The sequence below is a fragment of the Dama dama genome, chromosome 26 (genome assembly GCF_033118175.1).
Source record: "Dama dama isolate Ldn47 chromosome 26, ASM3311817v1, whole genome shotgun sequence".
NCBI classification, from domain to species: domain Eukaryota; kingdom Metazoa; phylum Chordata; class Mammalia; order Artiodactyla; family Cervidae; genus Dama; species Dama dama.
Genome location: NC_083706.1, coordinates 36,318,390 through 36,339,744, shown reverse-complemented (window position 1 = coordinate 36,339,744; position 21,355 = coordinate 36,318,390). Strand labels below are relative to the sequence as shown.

The following is a 21,355-nucleotide window of genomic DNA, read 5'->3' as shown; positions in this document are numbered from 1 at the left end:
ACTTTGAGTATTATAGATCCAAACATTCAAACGGACCACAAGAAAAGAGGAACCACAGAGCATAGGTAGCAGAGAAACCTGACCTTGGCAGAGACTACACTTTAGATCAATGAAGAAGAATTCACTGGTCAGTAAGTGGTGCTGGGAAAAGCTGTGACCCATGGCTGCAGTAGGAAGGTAACAGGACAGATTTTGATCTCATATGCACCTTAGGAAAGCTAATTCTCTGTGGGATGAAGGACCTGAATAGGAAAATTAAAATTGTAAAATACAGAATATCTTTATGATTTCAGAGGACTAAAGGAGCTCTAAAATAAATCACAAAAAAGAAAGCTATTAATAGATCACTAACGTATAAGAATTCTGAAACTAGTACTACAAACAAAAATTTTAAAAGCCACAGATTAAGGGAGAAGGTAGGACTTCCCTGATAGCTCAGTTGGTAAAGAATCCACCTGTAATGCAGGAGACCCTGGTTTGATTCCTGGGTTGGGAAAATCTGCTGGAGAAGGGATAGGCTACCCACTCTAATATTCTTGGGCTTCCCTTGTGACTCAGCTGGTAAAGAATTGCCTGCAACGCGGGAGACCTGGGTTCAATCCCTGGGTTGGAAAGATCCCCCTGGAGAAGGGAAAGGCTCTCCACTCCTGTATTCTGGCCTGGACAATTTCATGAACTGTATAGTCCATGGGGTCACAAGGGGTCCCAAAGAGTTGGACATGACTGAGCAACTTTCACTCACTCACTGATCATTTGCAATGCACATTCCAAACAAGGAATTAGTAACTGAAGTATTTTTTTAAAACTCAAAAAACATCAACCAACAATCCACAGAAGAGGAAATAAGAAAGACAATAAACATACTTTTTAAAGGCTAAAGCACACAGGTAACTGAGGAAAAACAAATTAAAATCAAGCTCCCTATTTCCACAGATCACATGTTCTAAATGTGATATCTGAGGATCTCTGGGTCCTGAGAGATCCTTCCAAGGAATGTGGATGCCTAAACCATAATCATCATCATCATAAGTTATTTGCCTCTTCCCATTCACTCTTTCTCAAATGTAAAGAGTCATTTTACTTAAGGCTACGAGATATATGATATCACAACTAAGCAAATGCAGAGGCCAATACAAGAATCCAAGCATCTTCACTTATGCCAGAAATTTAAAGATTTTCAAAAATGTGATGCTGTCTCTTTTCTGATTTTTTCTGTTTTGGAAGATACACTTTCTTATGTTAATATCTTATAAAATATTTTATTGATAGAATGTATTTTTATTATTGTCATTTGAACAAATTAACAAATAATCTTTGAAATTTCTCAGTTTTACTTTCTAATTAGGTAAACATTGATAAACATAACACACAAACAAAAGGTCTTTGGGGGTAATCAATAATTTTTAAAAGCACACAGTAGTTCTGGGGATAAAATGTTGGAGTGCTGAGAACAACGTAGAACAATGAATGGAAAGGTTCATATTCAGCAAGTGGATAGGTAATCTGGAACAACTAGTCTAGACTATAGTTAGTGAAGTAAAGTTGCCAATATTCACCATGGTCACCCCAGTAATTCACCATGATATACCCTGGAGAATAACTCACCCATCATTCTGCCTGATCCTCACTGTTACTGTTTGTAGTTTTAAAAAATTGAAAACAACCTACATTATCCATCCACTGCTTCATCAACATCTATTAAGAACCTACTATATGCAAGGCACTTGACTAGATGCTACAGGTATGGGAATGTGTATGACTTCCCTGGTGGCTCAGATGGTAATAAAGCGTCTGCCTACAATGCGGGAGACCTGGTTCGATCCCTGGGTCGGGAAGATCCTCTGGAGAAGGAAATGGCAACCCACTCCAGTCTTCTTGCCTGGAAAATCCCATGGATGGAGGAGCATGGTAGGCTACAATCCACGGGATCGCAAAGAGTCGGACACGACTGAGCGACTTCACTTCACTTCACTTCACTTCAAGACAAAGGCCTTGACCTCGTGGAGGTTGCTTTCTGGTGGGGGTGGATGGATATATGAAAGTGAAAATGTTAGTTGCTCAGTCATGTCCAACTCTTTGCGTTCCCATGGACTGTAGTCTGCCAGACTTCTCTGTTCATGGAATTCTCCAGGCAAGAATAGTGGAGTGGGCTGTCATTCCCTTCTGCAGAGGATCTTCCTGATCCAGGGATCAAACCTGGGTCTCCCTCATTGCAGGCAGATTCTTCACCATCTGAGCCACTAGAGATGGATATATGGCATACAGTAAATCTAATGCAAGAAGTTGGAGAGAGACAGGATGGATCTTGGAGAGAGGATGTAACTGAGTTATGGTGCTCAGGTCAGGAAGGGCCCATCTAAAAAGGGAATATATGAGAACTAAGTGAAGTGAGTATGTGAAATGTAATAACTGAGGGAAGGACATGTGGATAAGAAAGAAAGAAGAAACAGCAAGCACAAGGGCCATAAATGGAAATGTTTTTGATATTAGAAACAGCAAGAAGACCAGTATGTTTGAAGCAGAATGAACAAAGGAAAAAGTGGTAGAAATGGGATTACAGAGGTAGGTAGCAGACAGATCATACCTGGTCTTCTGGACCATGGTAAGGGAGCAGAAATCACTTATGTATAGTGGAAGTGATTAAAAGACAGAAATCAAAGGAATAACACATCAAACTTGTTTTCTAGAGCTATTGCTTGGCTGCTATCAGAATAATTGATGAGGGGTAAGATGGCAACCCACTCCAGTACTTTTGCCTAGAGAATTCTGTGGACAGAGGAGCCTGGTGGGCTGCCGTCCATGGGGTCACAAAGAGTCGGACATGACTGAAGCGGCTTAGCATTAGCATAGCAAGATAAGAACAGAATCTGAACAGTAAGTTAGGAGAATATTCCAACAATCTATATGAAAGATAAATAGTTTAAGACCAGGGAAGTAGTTGGGATGGGCCATGGGACTGGCACAAGGTGGCAATGGATTGGATATGAAACCCAGAGAAGAGTCAAGGGTGACTCCAAGTCCACTGGCCTAAGAATTGGCCAAATTACCTAAAGTTATAAAGTGTCTAAAGTCATGGGACTGGTGAACAAAGCTAGAGAAGAAAGTTCTGAGGATTGAGGTATACCCATGCCACAAAATACTATACATCAGTTTAAATGACTATACTAGAGCTACAAGCATCAAGATGTATGCTAATGAGAATGATCCAGTAGAAAGGAGACAAAGAGGACCAGTTAAACTCAAGAGAAGATGTGATCCATAGCATAAGTGGAGGAGGGGACGGTCTTCGAAATGGAGATAACTCTTCCACAGAATAGGAAGAAAGCATGTAGTTTGTGGGTACACAGGTAGGTAGGTGGAGGGAGTCGGTGATGGGAAAAAGAAGACCTCATTGAACAAACAGTACTTTCGTTTTTAAAAAATGAGATGAGGTCATTAGTAGAGAAATGAGGAGCAAAGGGCACTCAGAAGAAAGTGCAATAGGTTTGTCTTCAGTGTTGAGTGCCCATCCGAGTGTAGTCAGCAAGAAGCTAGCATGTATAGACCTCAAAGACAATACACAGGTGAAAGAAGCACTGTATGATCCCATTTACAGGAAATATCCAGAGCAGATAAATCCATCCAGACAGAACACAGATTGGTGGTTGCCAGGGGTTGGGACGAGAAGGGAAGGGGGACAAACTGCTGAGGAAGAGTTTTTACTCTGGAGTGATGGAAATATTTTCAAACTAGATAGAGACGGTGGCTGCACAACACGAGAATGCCCTTGAATTGTCCACTTTAAAACAGTTAACTTTATTTTTTAATATAATTTTTAAAAGAATAATAAAAAAACGGAATTAAAATACTGTATAGGAGGAGCGGAATACACTGGAATTAGCTTCAGGTTTCACACTTCAGGGAGGAATATCTTATGAAGAATAAACTGCCCACCACATGGAAGGTGTAGTTTTGCTGGCAGCCTTTTGTACTTTATTTTTTATTTTTATTGTTTCGATATGTATTTTTAAATTTTTATTGGAGCATAGTTGATTTACAACGTAATGCTTTTTGTACTTTTAAATACACATTCAAATTTTCCCTGCTCCTTTGCCATAATGATGATACATAATGATGCAAGTCACTGGCACTTCTCTGCATATCTACAGCATCAGGGCAAACAGAAAGAGAATAGTACATGGGTACGGATGATGGTATTCTCAAAAGAGAAAGTGTTCTTCTAAATGATAACCTAATGTGCTTTTGCAAAATGCATCAGGCCTTTTCCCTATGGTTATGGAGTTGAACTTGAGGTGACAAAGCAGCAGGACCCAAGTGCTAATCCAACTGTTTGGGACCTTGATCGACAAAACCAATCAGGTGCCAGGTATTTCCAGTACAAGGTATTGGGAAATACAATTAAAAACTGAATACAAACTTGGCCCTGGACAAGCTTCCCATCTCAATTGAAAAAAAAAAACAAAAAACAGTCTTGTCACTCATCACTTTCTGACTCCAGAAGCGGAACAGGAGAAAGAAAGGGGGAGTAGTGGGAAGAGGGGGGAGGGGTAGTAGGAGCAGGAGGAAGAGGAGGAGGACAGAGGAGGACGGGGGAGAGGCAGCAGCTGGCACACAGGAAGCAGACAGGGTTAACCACATCTGAGGCTCTGCCTGGTGACTCATAGCAGGAGAGCCGGCCAAGGTGGTTCAGAGAGCTTGCGAAGCAGTGATTAATCAGCAGAGGTCACAGTGGCTCTGGGGCAGTAGACTGCACTCTAGTCTCAGCAAAGAGAAGGAAATGAACAGTGAGAAAACGCTCTTCATTCCCCTATCTAAGTGATCAGCATTTGTCCACAAACAGCCTCCCTGAGATGAACACCTCTTCTGAATCCCCAACTCCTGCTCCCAGGGGTATCCAAACTTTCTGCTTTCAGTCATCATCAATGCCTAGTTACACATCTCCAGAACATGCTAACACAATGACTTACCGCTGAGTTGCTGAAAAGCTGCATGTCCCTAGAAAACTATTCCCCCAACGTCCCCACCATACCTCTCCCCTTGCCTTCAGCAAGCTCTTTTGGAGCTCAGGTTCCACGCTGGCCTCAAGAAAGGCTAAAACTCTTACTTCCTGTGAGAGGAAATGCCTTGCACACACTAGGCAGTGAAATACATCTTGTGTTTAGAGAAGACATTCTTTTCAAATGGTTGAAAGCAGGATGATAAGTCATAGCTGCATTGTGTTTTTAAATGTTTTCCTAATTCACATACAACGCTCATAATCATAAAATTCTGCTACGTTTATAAAAAATTTTGTGAAGAAATAAACTGTATCTTACCAGCAACTCTCGTCTGAGCAACACAACAGGGATCCTGGAAGCGTTCCTTCAGCACACCAGGCACTTCTCTGCATATCTAAGGCATCAGGCCAAACAGAAAGAGAAGAATAATATATAAATACAGATGATGATATCTTCAAAACAGAAAGCGTTCTAAATGATCTCGCTGCTGTTTTCCTGCCCCTCCTCAAAGCCTAAGCTTCTGTGTCCACTTTCACTATCCACTGCGGTCTTGCCTGACCCCCAACTGACATCAAGAACACCATCCAGTCCTTAGCTGGCCTGCTCCTGTACATTTAATGCTGCCGCTCCCTCTCCCTTGATTCTCTTAGTATTTTACAATCGTGATTTCACTCCCACCTCGTGACAGATATTCTATGCTTGTCCCTGGCCTCTCTCCCTGGGTCATGGTTTCTAATTGCTTCATTTATCAAATGGAGTTTTAAGAGACCGATGACTTTTCAAAACAGATCTTCAGTCATACTCTTCCTGTCAACTGTATATTCAGATATATCCAAGTGTGTATTCATCACCTGTCTCCCTGACATGCTCTTCACTCTCTGTCTCCTCTAGCTCCTGTCATTTATGCTTCTTTTCCCTGCAATGTCTTTCCCTCCAATCCTCCACCTGACTAATATTCATCTTTAATAAATTAGCTTGGATATGAACGCCACAAAACCTTCCAGGGCTACCACCCAAAGTTAGGTAGGTTCTCCACTTATATATTCCCACAGATACCTCACCTCCTTGTTATAATTGCTTATCTACCTGTCTCACCCACAGTGAGCTCTTTGGGTTAAGAAGCATTTGCATACTCTTGGCTACATTTCCAGTTCTTAAAATGGTACCTGGCATAAAATGAGAGCCCAGTGAAATCCTACTGATCAAATAAAAGCATGAGTGAATGAAAAATTCCAGATTAGTATTTCCTAAAATGTGTCTGTTGAAATTCTTTACATGATAAGCCTTGCTTTTGCTTGGTCTTAGATTCTCATAATTCACATAATTAGTGTAGAATCTACGTAAAGTCCTGTGATAAAGGAAGGTCTGTCTGATACTGTGCTCCCAAAGTGACCACTATGCCCTATTCTACACAAAACCCGTTGACATCCTCTGTGTTAAATAAATACATGTGCTCCGACTGAATATGCACAAGCTGAGTCTGGCATGTTGGACACGGGGCCAACATGTCTGAAAAACAGCAAGGAGAGAGGGTAACAGACGAAGTCAGAGAGATAACAGGAAGCCAGAACACGATCAGCCTCATAAGCCACCTTAAGGACTTTGGCCATTACTCTGAATGAGAGGGAATACTATTAGTGGGTTTTTCTCGGGAGATTTACTTGACCTGAACAATTCTTAACAAATACTTTGGTTGCTTTGTTAAGAAGAGACGGACAGAGGGGGAACTAAGATGGCAGAGGAATAGGACAGGGAGACCACTTTCTCCCCTACAAATTCACCGAAAGAACATTTGAATGCAGAGCAAACTCCACAAAACAACTTCTGACCGCTAGCAGAGGACATCAGACACCCAGAAAAGCAGCCCATCGTCTTCGAAAGGAGGTAGGACAAAATATAAAAGATAAAAAGAGAGACAATAGAGTTAGGGACGGAGACCCATCCTGGGAAGGGAGTCTTAATAGAGGAAGTTTCCAAACACCAGGAAACCCTCTCACTGGCGGGTCTGGGGGAAGTTTTCGAATTTCGGAGGGCAACCTAACTGGAGGGAAAATAAATAAAACCCACAGATTACATGCCTAAAAGCAACTCCCAGCAGAAAAGTACCCCAGGCGCCCGCATCCGCCACCAGCAAGTGGGGGCAGAACAGAGAGGAGCAGGTGGCATTGCTTAGGGTAAGGACTGGGCCTGAGTGCCCTGAGGGCAATCGGAGGGAGCTAACGTGAGATAGCAACTTAAACTGGGGGATAGCAAGAGAGAGAGAATTAAGTTGGGAAAAGCCCTAAATTTAGGCACTACCCGCCCATTTTTGCTTGGTCTTAGATTCTCATAATTCACATAATTAGTGTAGAATCTACATAAAGTCCTGTGATAAAGGAAGGTCTGTCTGATACTGTGCTCCCAAAGTGACCAGAACGAAGGACTGAGCAAATACCAGAGAAGAGCTAGCCAGCGGCAGACCGGCCCATCCCCCGCCGGAGGCAGGAGGCAGGGGGGAGGGGAAAGGGGCAAACAGGCTTCCAGCTTCTAACCAAAGACTTCCTGAGATTCTGAATGGTCGACATCCACCGGGAGGGTCGCAGCTAGAGTCCAGCTCCCCAGAACTGACACAAGGCACACCCGACCGGCGTGCACGGAAACTGAGGCTGGGGCCGCGGAGGGGAGAAGGCGCACCGCACCCAGGGAGAGTGCGCCCGTCAAGCTCCTGGCTGCCTGAGCTGCTCCGGCCAGGGAAGGCACAAAACGCAGGCGCAGCCGAGTCTCCGCCTTTGTGGAGTACCCGAAAACCTGAATCTGAGCAGCTTAGGCCTGGGAAGTCCACACAACGCAGGGCCCGCTCCCTGGAAAGCAGCCTAGAGCCTGAGCAGTGTAGACAGGGAGAGCACACACACCTGCCCGGAGCGGGGACAAACCCAGTGCGGCCAGAAAACCGCGAGTGCTCCCCACACAGGCCAGTGACATTTGTCTGCAGCGCGCCCCCTCCCCACAGCATGACTGAACAAGCGAACCTAAACAAGAGACCACCTCCACCCGCCTGTGTCAGGGCGGAAATTAGACACTGAAGAGACCTGCAAACAGAAGCCAAAGAAACAAAGAGAACCGCTTCAGAAGGGACCTGTGCAACACATTAAAATCCCTGTAGTTAACACCGACTACACCAGAAGGGGCCTATAGATAGCGAGAAGTGTAAGCTCGAACAAGGAGCTATCTGAAACTGAACCGAACCCACACTGCCCGCAACAGCACCAGAGAAATTCCTAGATATATTTTTACTATTTTTTTTTTAATTAAAAAAAATTTTTTTCCTCTTTCTTTTTTTACTTTTTCTTTTTTTTTTTTAAAGTCCTCTATTACTCCTCTATTACTCCTTAATTTTCATTTTTATAACCCCCTATAACCTGGCAAAAAAAAAGAAAAAAAGGGACCCTATTTTTAAAGCGAACTCCATATATATTTCTTAAATTTTTTTGTGTTTTTGTGGTTTTTTAACTATTGTATTTTTAAGAGTCTAACCTCTACTCTCGATTTTTAATCTTTGTTTTTCAGTATTTCATATCAATTTTGGACATTTAAGAATCTAACCTTCAGTACCCATTTTTATTCAGGAGTATGATTACTGGTTTGATCACTCTCTCCCCCTTTTGATTCTCCTTTTTCTCCCCCAAATCACCTCTATTTCCTCCCTCCCCCTTCTCTTCTCAATCCAATTCTGTGAATCTCTGTGGGTGTTCTGGGCTGCAGAGAACACTTAGGGAATAGAGTACAACCTAGATCTGTCTCTCTCCTCTTGAAGCCCCCCTTTTCTCCTCCTGCTCACCTCTATCTCCTTCCTCCCTCTCCTCTTCTTCATGTAACTCTGTGAACCTCTCTGGGTGTCCCTCACTATGGAGAATCCTTTCACCATTAACCTAGAAGTTTTATTATCAGTGCTGTATGGAGGGAGAGTCTTGAGGCTACTGAAAGAATAAGACTGAAACCCAGAGACAAGAGGCTTAAGCCCAAAACCTGAGAACACCAGAGAACTCCTGACTACAGGGAACATTAATTAATAACAGACCATCCAAAAGCCTCCATACCTACACTGAAACCAACCACCACCCAAGAGCCAATAAGTTCCAGAGCAAAACATACCTTGCAAATTCTCCAGCAACACAGGAATATAGCCCTGAGCGTCAATATACAGGCTGCCCAAAGTCACACCAAACCCATAGACCCAACTCAAAACTCACTATTGGACACTCCATTGCACTCCAGAGAGAAGAAATCCAGCTCCACCCACCAGAACACCGACACAAGCTTCTCTAACCAGCAAACCTCGACAAGCCAAACACCCAGCCCCACCCACTGGGAGAAACTTCCACAATAAAAAAGAACCACAGACTACCAGAATACAAAAAGGCCACCCCAAACCCAGCAATCTAAATAAGATGAACAGGCAGAGAAATACCCAGCAGGTAAAGGAACATGAAAAATGCCCACCAAGCCAAACAAAAGAGGAGGAGATAGGGAATCTACCTGAAAAAGAATTTAGAATAATGATAATAAAAATGATCCAAAATCTTGAAAACAAAATGGAGTTACAGATAAATAGCCTGGAGACAAGGATTGAGAAGATGCAAGAAATGTTTAACAAGGACCCAGAAAAAATAAAAAAGAGTCAATTAAAAATGAACAATGCAATAAATGAGATCAAAAACACTCTGGAGGGAACCAACAGTAGAATAACGGAGGCAGAAGATAGGATAAGTGAGGTAGAAGATAAATGGTGTAAATAAATGAAGCAGAGAGGAAAAAAGAAAAAAGAATTAAAAGAAATGAGGACAACCTCAGGAACCTCTGGGACAATGTGAAACACCCCAACATTTGAATCATAGGAGTCCCAGAAGAAGCAGACAAAAAGAAAGGCCATGAGAAGATCCTCGAGGAGATAATAGCTGAAAACTTCCCCAAAATGGGGAAGGAAATAGCCACCCAAGTCCAAGAAACCCAGAGAGTCCCAAACAGGATAAACCCAAGGCAAAACACCCCAAGACACATATTAGTCAAATTAACAAAGATCAAACACAAAGAACAAATATTAAAAGCAGCAAGGGAGAAACAACAAATAACACACAAGGAGATTCCCATAAGGATAACAGCTGATCTTTCAATAGAAACTCTTCAGGCCAGAAGGGAATGGCAGGACATACTTAAAGTTATGAAAGAGAATAATCTACAACCCAGATTACTGTACCCAGCAATGATTTCATTCAGATATGAAGGAGAATTTAAAAGCTTTACAGACATTTGAGAGAATTCAGCACCACCAAACCAGCTCTTCAACAAATGCTAAAGGATCTTCTCTAGACAGGAAACGCAGAAAGGTTGTATGAACATGAACCCAAAACAACAAAGCAAATGGCAACAGGACTATTCTTATCAATAATTACCTTAAGTGTAAATGGGTTGAATGCCCCAACCAAAAGACAAAGACTGGCTGAATGGATACAAAAGCAAGACCCCTATATATGCTGTCTACAAGAGACCCGCCTCAAAGCAAGGGACACATACAGACTGAAAGTGAAGGGCTGGAAAAAAATATTCCACGCAAATGGAGACCAAAAGAAAGCAGGAGTCGCAATACTTATATCAGATAAAATAGACTTCAAAATAAAGGCTGTGAAAAGAGACAAAGAAGGACACTACATAATGATCAAAGGATCAATCCAAGAAGAAGATAAAACAATTATAAATATATATGCACCCAACATAGGAGCACCACAATATGTAAGGCAAATGCTAACAAGAATGAAGGGGGAAATTAACAATAACACAATAATAGTGGGAGACTTTAATACCCCACTCACACCTATGGACAGATCAACTAAACAGAAAATTAACAAGGAAACACAAACCTTAAATGACACAATGGTCCAGCTAGACCTAATTGGTATCTATAGGACATTTCACCCCAAAACAATCAATTTCACCTTTTTCTCAAGTGCACATGGAACCTTCTCCAGAATAGATCACATCCTGGGCCATAAATCTAGCCTTGGTAAATTCAAAAAAATTGAAATCATTCCAGTCATCTTTTCTGACCACAATGCAGTAAGATTAGATCTCAATTACAGGGAAAAAACTATTAAAAATTCCAACATATGGAGGCGAAATAACATGCTTCTGAATAATGAACAAATCATAGAAGAAATCAAAAAAGAAATCAAATATGCATAGAAATGAATGAAAATGAAAACACAACAACCCAAAACCTATGGTACACTGTAAAAGCAGTGCTAAGGGGAAGGTTCATAGCAATACAGGCTTACATCAAGAAACAAGAAAAATGTCAAATAAATAGCCTAACTCTACACCTAAAGCAACTAGAGAAGGAAGAAATGAAGAACCCCTGGGTTAGTAGAAGGAAAGAAATCTTAAAAACTAGGGCAGAAATAAAAATGCAAAAGAAACAAAAGAGACCATAGCAAAAATCAACAAAGCTAAAAGCTGGTTTTTTGAAAAGGTAAATAAAATTGAGAAGCCATTAGCCAGACACATCAAGAAACAAAGGGAGAAGAACCAAGTCAACAAAATTAGAAAAGAAAATGGAGAGATCACAACAGACAACACTGAAATAGAAAGGATCATAAGAGACTACTACCAGCAGCTCTATGCCAATAAAATGGACAACTTGGAAGAAATGGACAAGTTCTTAGAAAAGTATAACTTTCCAAAACTGAACCAGGAAGAAATAGAAGATCTTAACAGACCCATCACAAGGACAGAAATTGAAACTGTAATCAGAAATCTTCCAACAAACAAAAGTCCAGGACCAGATGGCTTCACAGCTGAATTCTACCAAAAATTTAGAGAAGAGCTAACACCTATCTTACTCAAACTCTTCCAGAAAATTGCAGAAGAAGGCAAACTTCCAAACTCATTCTATGAGGCCACATCACCCTAATACCAAAACAAGACAAGGATGCCACAAAAAAAGAAAACTACAGACCAATATCACTGATGAACATAAATGCAAAAATCCTTAACAAAATTCTAGCAAGCAGAATCCAACAACATATTAAAAAGATCATACATCATATGACCAAGTGGGCTTTATCCCAGGAATGCAAGGATTCTTTCATATCCACAAATCAATCAATGTAATACACCACATTAACAAATTGAAAGATAAAAACCATATGATTATCTCAATAGATGCAGAAAAAGCCTTTGACAAAATTCAATATCCATTTATGATTAAAACTCTCCAGAAAGGAGGAATAGAAGGAACATACCTCAACATAATAAAAGCTATATATGACAAACCCACAGCAAACATTATCCTCAATGGTGAAAAATTGAAAGCATTTCCCTTAAAGTCAGGAACAAGACAAGGGTGTCCACTCTCACAACTACTATTCAACATAGTTTTGGAAGTGTTGGCCACAGCAATCAGAGCAGAAAAAGAAATAAAAGGAATCCAAATTGGAAAAGAAGAAGTAAAACTCTCACTGTTTGCAGACGACATGATCCTCTACATAGAAAACCCTGAAGACTCTACCAGAAAATTATTACAGCTAATCAATGAATACAGTAATGTTGCAGGATATAAAATTAACACACAGAAATCCCTTGCATTCCTATACACTAACAATGAGAAAACAGCAAGAGAAATTAAGGAAACAATACCATTCACCATTGCAACAAAAAGAATAAAATACTTAGGAGTATATCTACCTAAAGAAATGAAAGACCTATATATAAAGAACTATAAAACACTGATGAAAGAAATCAAAGAGGACACAAATAGATGGAGAAATATACCGTGTTCATGGATTGGAAGAATCAATATTGTCAAAATGGCTATACTACCCAAAGCAATCTATAGATTCAATGCACTCCCTATCATGCTACCAACTGTATTTTTCACAGGACTAGAACAAATAATTTCACAATTTGTATGAAAATACAAAAAACCTCAAATAGCCAAAGCAATCTTGAGAAAGAAGAATGGAACTGGAGGAATCAACCTGCCTGACTTCAGGCTCTACTACAAAGCCACAGTCATCAAGACAGTATGGTACTGGCACAAAGACAGAAATATAGATCAATGGAACAGAATAGAAAGCCCAGAGATAAATCCACATACCTATGGACACCTTATCTTCAACAAAGGAGGCAAGGATATACAATGGAAAAAAGACAACCTCTTTAACAAGTGGTGCTGGGAAAACTGGTCAAACACTTGTAAAAGAATGAAACTAGAACACTTTCTGACACCATACACAAAAAAAAACTCAAAATGGATTAAGGATCTAAATGTAAGACCAGAAACTATAAAAAATCCTAGAGGAAAACATAGGCAAAACACTCTCCGACATAAATCACAGCAGGATCCTCTATGACCCACCTCCCAGAATATTGGAAATAAAAGCAAAAATACACAAATGGGACCTAATGAAACTTAAAAGCTTTTGCACAACAAAGGAAACTATAAGTAAGGTGAAAAGACAGCCTTCAGAATGGGAGAAAATAATAGCAAATGAAGCAACAGACAAAGGATTAATCTCAAAAATATACAAGCAACTCCTGAAGCTCAATTCCAGAAAAATAAATGACCCAATCAAAAAGTGGGCCAAAGATCTAAACAGACATTTCTCCAAAGAAGACATACAGATGGCTAACAAACACATGAAAAGATGCTCAACATCACTCATTATCAAAGAAATGCAAATCAAAACCACAACGAGGTACCATTACACGCCAATCAGGATGGCTGCTATCCAAAAGTCTACAAGCAATAAATGCTGGAGAGGATGTGGAGAAAAGGGAACCCTCTTACACTGTGGGTGGGAATGCAAACTAGTACAGCCACTATGGAGAACGGTGTGGAGACTCCTTAAGGAACTGGAAATAGAACTGCCATATGACCCAGCAATCCCACCCTGGGCATACACACTGAGGAAACCAGATCTGAAAGAGACATGTGCACCCAGTGTTCATCGCAGCACTGTTTATAATGGCCAGGACATGGAAGCAACCTAGATGCCCATCAGCAGACAAATGGATAAGGAAGCTGTGGTACATATACACCATGGAATATTACTCAGCTGTTAAAAAGAATTCATTTGAATCAGTTCTAATGAGATGGATGAAACTGGAGTCCATTATACAGAGTGAAGTAAGCCAGAAAGATAAAGACCCATATAGTATACTAACGAATATATACGGAATTTAAAAAGATAGTAACAATAACCCAATAAGGAAAACAGAAAAAGAGACACAGATGTACAGAACAGACTTTTATTAGACTCTGTGGGAGAAGGCGAGAGTGGGATGTTCTGAGAGAACAGCACTGAAACAAGTATACTATCAAGGGTGAAACAGACCACCAGCCCAGGTTGGATGCATAAGACAAGTGCTCAGGGCTGGTGCACTGGGAAGACCCAGAGGGATGGGATAGGGAGGAAGGCGGGAGGGAGGATCGGGATGGGGAACACATGTAAACCCATGGCTGATTCATGTCAATGTATGGCAAAAACCACTAAAATATTGTAAAGTAATTAGCCTCCAACTAATAAAAATAAATGAAAAAAAAAAAAAAACATTTAAATTCTAAAAAAAAAAAGAGAGAGAGATGGACAAAGGGAAAAGGGAGGCAAAAGGGAGGCTAATGAAGTGGCCATGGCAGGAATCACGCAAGAGAGGACGGCAATGATGATCACACAGGAACTCAGTGGCCATGGAGGCAGTGAGAAAATGGCCAAGTTTATGAATTTTGCAAACCTAAGAAAAGATGAAAGAATTGCCCAGGGAATACCCACGTGCCACTCAGTATCGACAAGTGTTAAAATTGCTCCCAGTGCCTTATTGTGTGTCTACTCATGTAGCCTTCCATTCAAACCGTCCATCAAGGAGACAGGAATTTTGAAAGAGAAGCTGATGATGGTGACTCCAGTGTTTATTCGTTTGTTTGCCTTTCACTGAGATATAATTCACACATCATAAAACTGAGTCCAGAGTCTTGGCACAAAACCATAATAAGGATGTGATTACCAGTCACTGAGGTGGTAAAAGTAAACTAAGACCCCAGAGGGAGGTGGAGTCAGACACTCAGTCTTGTATGTTAGTATCAGTTGCCTGTTCAGTTCAGTTCAGTTCAGTTCAGTCGCTCAGTCGTGTCCGACTCTTTGCAACCCCATGAATCGCAGCACGCCAGGCCTCCCTGTCCATCACCAACTCCCAGAGTTTACTCAAACTCATGTCCATCAAGTCAGTGATGCCATCCAGCCATCTCATCCTCTGTCGTCCCCTTCTCCTCCTGCCCCCAATCCCTCCCAGCATCAAGGTCTTTTCCAATGAGTCAACTCTTCGCATGAGGTGGCCAAGGTATTGCAGTTTCAGCTTCAGCATCAGCCCTTCCAGTGAAACCCAGAATGGATCTCCTTTAGATATCATAGATATCTAAGTACAGATGCTCAGCAAGCAGCTGTGATGAAGTCTGAGTGTGTCGAGAGGTCGAAGCCAGAGATGCAGCCGTGTGAGTCATCAGTAACAGTGACCCATCAAGACAGTAGTTCTCAAGCAGAGAGGCTAGATCAATAAAGCACCTAAATCATTAGATATAGAAGGATGGCTGTCATTTTAAAAGGATGGAGAGGAAGAAAAATTACTGATATGGGTCCTGTCCAAACTAAGACAGAAACATATGTGTTCAATGTCCCAGGCAGACTTCTTACTGAGTATGTGCTCAGCTGCTCAGTCATGTCCAACTCTTTGCAACACCACAAACCACAGCCCGCCAAGCTCCTCTGTCCACGGGCTTTTCCAGGTAAGAATACAGGAGTGGGTTGCCATTTCCTGCTCCAGGGGATCTTCCCAACCCAGGGATCAAACCTGGGTCTCTTGCATCTCCTGCATTGGCAGGTGGGTTCTTTACCACTGTGCCACTTGAGAAGCCCCATTATGCTATGTGCCCAAGCCAAAATAAATAGAAACCTATTACTTTACCTCTGATTCAATTGCAAAAGAAGTGATGGTATGAGAAAAAGGACTTTATCTTAGTCATATTGGTAGCCACATACCACTACAACCTACTTGGAACCTAGTAAATACATGTTGAATGAATAAAACCATTTAAAATAAATCTATATATATGAAAAGTCACAGGCAACATCACAAAGTTATTTTAATGCTTTCATTTTTCAGAGCATAATTATTAGCATTTTATGCCTAATTCTAATATATACTCATTATTTAATATAGTATATAACATATAAATCTTCTATGCCAAAAAATCCCAATTGAAGTAAGTATTCTTTGAGAACATAAGTTTCCATCTATGACAGACGAAAAAAACATAATTACCAATATGAGTAAGCATTAGTAAAATGTGCCTATATTTGGGTATACTTAAGACAGTTCCATAATCCCACTTCTTTGAGAACAAAATCAATAAACATGAGAAAGGTATCACAGTAATTCTTAACGCACACCTTATTCCATGATGAATTTACAGTTCTTAAACTCTCTGAAACTTTTTCTCTTTCATGTAAACTCAGACTTTTATCTGAAAGCATTTCCAATTCAGTTCTATTCAGCCACTTGAGTTTCTCAGCTTGTACTTCCATCTCCTGGGTTAAGTCCTAAAGGAGTCAGAAGAGAGGTATGGTTAAAAGGTTGTCATACCAGCGAAAGATCAAGAGCTGTTAGAAATCTCTATGGGAAATAGTCCTATAAATGTAGACCTTTAATTTCTTAAATGGAAAATAAACTTCTAAGAAGCCTGAATTGACATTGTTGCCGCTGCTAAGTCATGTCAGTCGTGTCCGATTCTGTGAGACCCCATAGACAGCAGCCCACCAGGCTCCCCCGTCCATGGGATTCTCCAGGCAAGAACACTGGAGTGGGTTGCCATTAACAAACTGTAATTAATCTGGGAATGAACTCCCACTTTCAGTATGCACTGTGTGAACATGAATTACTACTCCAAACTCTGATAACAGGGTCATATAAAATCATATTTACATTGACAACTTAATATTCTGTTCTGAGAAAAATAATAAAAATGATCATTCTAATGAAAGGCCAAAAAACCCCAGAAACAACAGAAGCATTTTATGCGTGCATGTCTACCTATCCCAATATACTATCCTAACCCTTGAGACTGATCCCAAATTGTTTACCAAAGGCATATTCCAAGAAAACTACTGAAAGTTTTATAAAAAACACAAACAAGCTTGTTAGATACTTGTCAGATTTTGAAATGAAAACTTCATAACCACTTGCCATGTATTTTTCATTGGTAATAAAATTTTCTTTCCCGAAACACCTCCATCATACTCCTTTAGACAAAATCTCTAATCAGATTAGTGGGTATCACTTTAGGTATTCTTTGTTGCATGCATGGGTATGTATCTATACTCACACACAATTTCTTTTGTTTAATAAAAATGTGAGCACATATTTCTTATTGCTCTACAAGTACTTTAATTCTTAACACAAAAAATATAAAATTTGTGGATATAAAAATATGGATATTTGGGTATATTATTAATAACATACCTATATACCTTTATGTATTTTTATATGTTGTATACCTATACAATTTTAAACAATTCTTGCTGGTTGCAGATCAACAAAGAAAATTTAAATAATACAACTGTGAAACAAAGTCCATAATAAGCTTCAGTAATTCTCAAGTCACTTGGAGTCTTCTTGTAGAACTCATTTTATAGATAGTAATCAGTAATTAATAATCTTCTAAACCCCAAAGGAAAAAACTATACTTCACAGCATTATTATATTCTAAAATGATGATGTCTGTTTAAAACATTCCAAAATCCTTTGGTTCAATACTTAGGCCCACATGACATCACTTTTACATGAGTGAAGCCTTACCTCTGCAATGATGAAATAACAGTTGCTCCTTAAAATTAAAAAAAAAAAAAAAAAAGATATTCCTCTTTAAAGTTCACCACTCTTACCACAAATACAAAACTTCTTCCCCTTTTCTTCTTTAATCATGCAACATATTATTTTTAGTGTAAATGTTCACGCATCAAAAAAGCATCAGCAAATATAGAGACAAATATATCACTTACTGTTAATTCTTGCAGGTTTTCTTCCAGTTCAGTAGTTGATCTTTTTTGTACAGCATTCTCAGCCTTTGTTAACCAACAGATAATTTCATCTAGTCTTTTTCTATAGTCTATCACCTGCTTACTTTCTCCTTTTAACCTAAAAGGACATATTATTTAAAAATATTGAGAAAACTAACCAATTAACTAGAACATTATATATCTACATTGGATATTCTGACTAAATATGCCACACACAAAAAAATAATTATCTTAATATGTATCAATTATTTTAATATGCATTTCTAAATGAGTATTAATAGTAATGCATACATTTTGCAAGGTTATATGCAAATATAAGAATAAGATTTCTTCCTTCATTAAATTAAAAAACACTGAAACTAAAGAATGTTGTCTTCTTTCATCATAAAAACTATGTAGAAATTTAATACAAAGAACTTTTTAAAGCTAGACATCATCATACAGCATAATGGAGGCTTTAAGAAGAAAACATGAAAAATGTCTTAATCTAAAATAATAAGGAAAAATACATAATTCTCTTTGAGTACTCCATGGAGATAGAAAGGCATCATTATATGACATTCACATTAGGGGGCAACTATTACTCTACTTTATTCATAGGAAAGAAAGAGCAAGAACAAGGCAAGATACCAAAAGTGGGAAATTTTTAGAAATATTAGGAAAGACAAGAAAAATGGGAATTTGATGAGCTCATTAAAATGAGTATTATATTTGAATACAGCACCAAGTTACAAAAAAAGGGTCTAGAAAAAAACAAAGCCAAAGTTTTAAAGGACATAAGGAAACAGTCATATGAATATAAAAAAGAAACTGCCTTAATTACATCTTTTAATGTTATAAGAATAACATTTATAATTATATAAACCATCTGTCAAAAGATGAGAATATGATTAGAACTCATTTGACAAACAAGATTATGTATTTTTAAGAAAGAGTTTGAAAGCTGTTTAGAACTTGGTGGTGGTATCACTTCTATAGCTCCTGCTATTAGCTGCTGGCTTAAAAATAGAATGAAATTTTTTAAATGAATTACATTATGTCATCCCTAATAAGAATTTACATTTTTATGGCTATAATTTTTTCTTTTTAATCACAGATACACCTAACACAATGATGCAATACATATAGAATAAAATGCTAAATAAATCTTATATATTTAATAGAGAGTCAGTGATATTTGAAGGAGAGTATTTTAATGTTTAAAAATCTAATAAGGGAAAGGGGGAGGAATAAATTAGGTGTTTGGGATTAACATATACACACTACCATATATAAAATAAACAACCAACAAGGACCTACTCTATAGCACAGGGAACTATATTCAGTATTTTATAATAACCTATAAGAGACAAGAATCTAAAAAGAATAGACATATATATACGTATATGTATAACTGAATCACTTTTGTGAAACTAACACAACATTGTAAATGAACTTTAATTTAAAAAAATTAATGATAATCACTACAGAATCATATCTTTCCCCAGCAGCTCAGTCGGTAAAGAATCTGCCTACAGTGCAGGAGACCAGGGTTCGATCGCTGGGTTGGGAAGATCCCCTGGTGAAGGAAATGGCAACCCACTCCAGTATTCTTGCCTGGAAAATCTCATGGACAGAGGAGCCTAGCGGGCTAGGCTAAGAGGTTGCAAGTGTCGGACACAACTTAGAGACTAAACTCCACAGTATCATAAGTTTTCATTTTTAAGTATTCATCAGGAGAGAACACTGCTTCAAGATTTAAATAAATAAATAAAGCAAGCTATATATGAATTGTTTAGACTACCAGAACCCAAACAGGTAATTCACCCTCTGTATCAAAGAGTCTTTAAATAACAACTGGGGAAACAATGAAAATACTACTATTGACCTTGTGTTTCAAAAAAAAGTAGCAGTTTAAATTTCCAGTGTTTCATAATCACAACTGATGTAGTATTTTGAAAATATATGTATGAGGAAAACTAACATTATCAAGTAATTTCAATAAGACATATTTGAGTAACACAAAATTTTTATCTGCAAACTAGCTAAATATAATCTACATTTTGAATGTTATCATTAAGTAAAAACAAGTTATAAATTCATGTTCAAACAGTAGATAACAATTGCTCATTAAGGAATAACACCATAAGTTGCTGAACTGTGCAAATATTTAACAACACTCAATACAAAAATAAATTGAGCTATTTCTCAGTGAGTAATAACAGTACACATAATAAGCCCATAAAATTGCAAGGTGACCCCAATTTAAGACAAATTCAAACCTAAAGTTAAACATGAATTTATGAAAACAAATAATGTTTTAGTTAAAATACAAGATGCTAGAGAAGAGGTTCATTATTCTTTCCTCTTCTCAAAAAAATGAGTGGAGCATCTTTTAGCTTCACCTGTCAGTCCCAGAAGCAATAATTACCACATTCCACAGAGATCCATTTGAAATTGATTAGGGAAATTTCTACAGTTATTGCTAATACCATACCAGCAAGTACATCATTTTCCTTAAGAAGACCTGGAAGAGATCATTCTCAAGCTAGAGGGACTCTCCCTGCCGACTCATTCAGTTTAGTTGAGTTGCTCAGTCGTGTCCGACTATTTGTGACCCCCATAGACTACAGCATGCCAGGCTTCCCTGTCCATCACCAACTCCCAGAGCTTGCTCAAACTCATGTCCATTGAGTCGGTGATGCCATCCAACCATCTCATCTTCTGTTGTCCCCTTCTCCTGCCTTCAATCCTTCCCAGCATCAGGGTCTTTTCTAAGGGGTCAGTTCTTTGCATCAGGTGACCAAAGTATTGGAGTTTTAGCTTCAGCATCAGTCCTACCGATGAATATTCAGGACCGATTTCCTTTAGGATGGACTGGTTGGATCTCCTGGCAGTGCCGACTCATTAGCATGACACATAAAATCCTATGGGACTCCCCACCCTGGCCCTGGTCCCCTAAGCCCTTCTCACCATCTAACCTTCACAGATTTCTTACTCAGTCCCACTATTTCATGCCTCCCACCTTGCCTATTCTGTACCTTTTCCCTACAGACCATCCCTAAAAAGAATTTATAGGAAATTGCTATAAATTCTTCAAAACCAGCTTCAGGATCCCTCCCCTGGATGGCTAAATTCCACAGCCCATCATCCCTGAGTCTATGACAACATACTCTTCTTATAATAATAATGTGCCCTTTAATCACATCAGATTACTTTTTCCTTTAAACATTTTCTTCACCATGGTCCCTCTGAGTTCCTTAGTCATACTTGTATCCC

The 21,355-nt window shown here is 39.2% G+C and overlaps 1 protein-coding gene across 8 annotated transcripts in view; it reads right to left on the bottom strand.

Annotated features, from left to right (window-relative positions):
- The window catches only part of UTRN (utrophin), a 545,759-nt gene that overhangs the window by 286,534 nt on the left and 237,870 nt on the right, over window positions 1-21,355 (bottom strand). For all 8 annotated transcript variants that reach the window (XR_009690701.1, XM_061130409.1, XM_061130407.1 and 5 more), the window contains 3 exons: window positions 18,080-18,215; window positions 16,472-16,621; window positions 5,316-5,391 (listed from right to left, as the gene is read on the bottom strand). Coding sequence is in view for 7 of the 8 variants with exons in the window: in XM_061130409.1 (XP_060986392.1) it covers window positions 5,316-5,391; window positions 16,472-16,621; window positions 18,080-18,215 (362 nt within the window). In the remaining variant the exon portion in view is untranslated. The remainder of the gene's footprint in view (window positions 1-5,315; window positions 5,392-16,471; window positions 16,622-18,079; window positions 18,216-21,355) is intronic.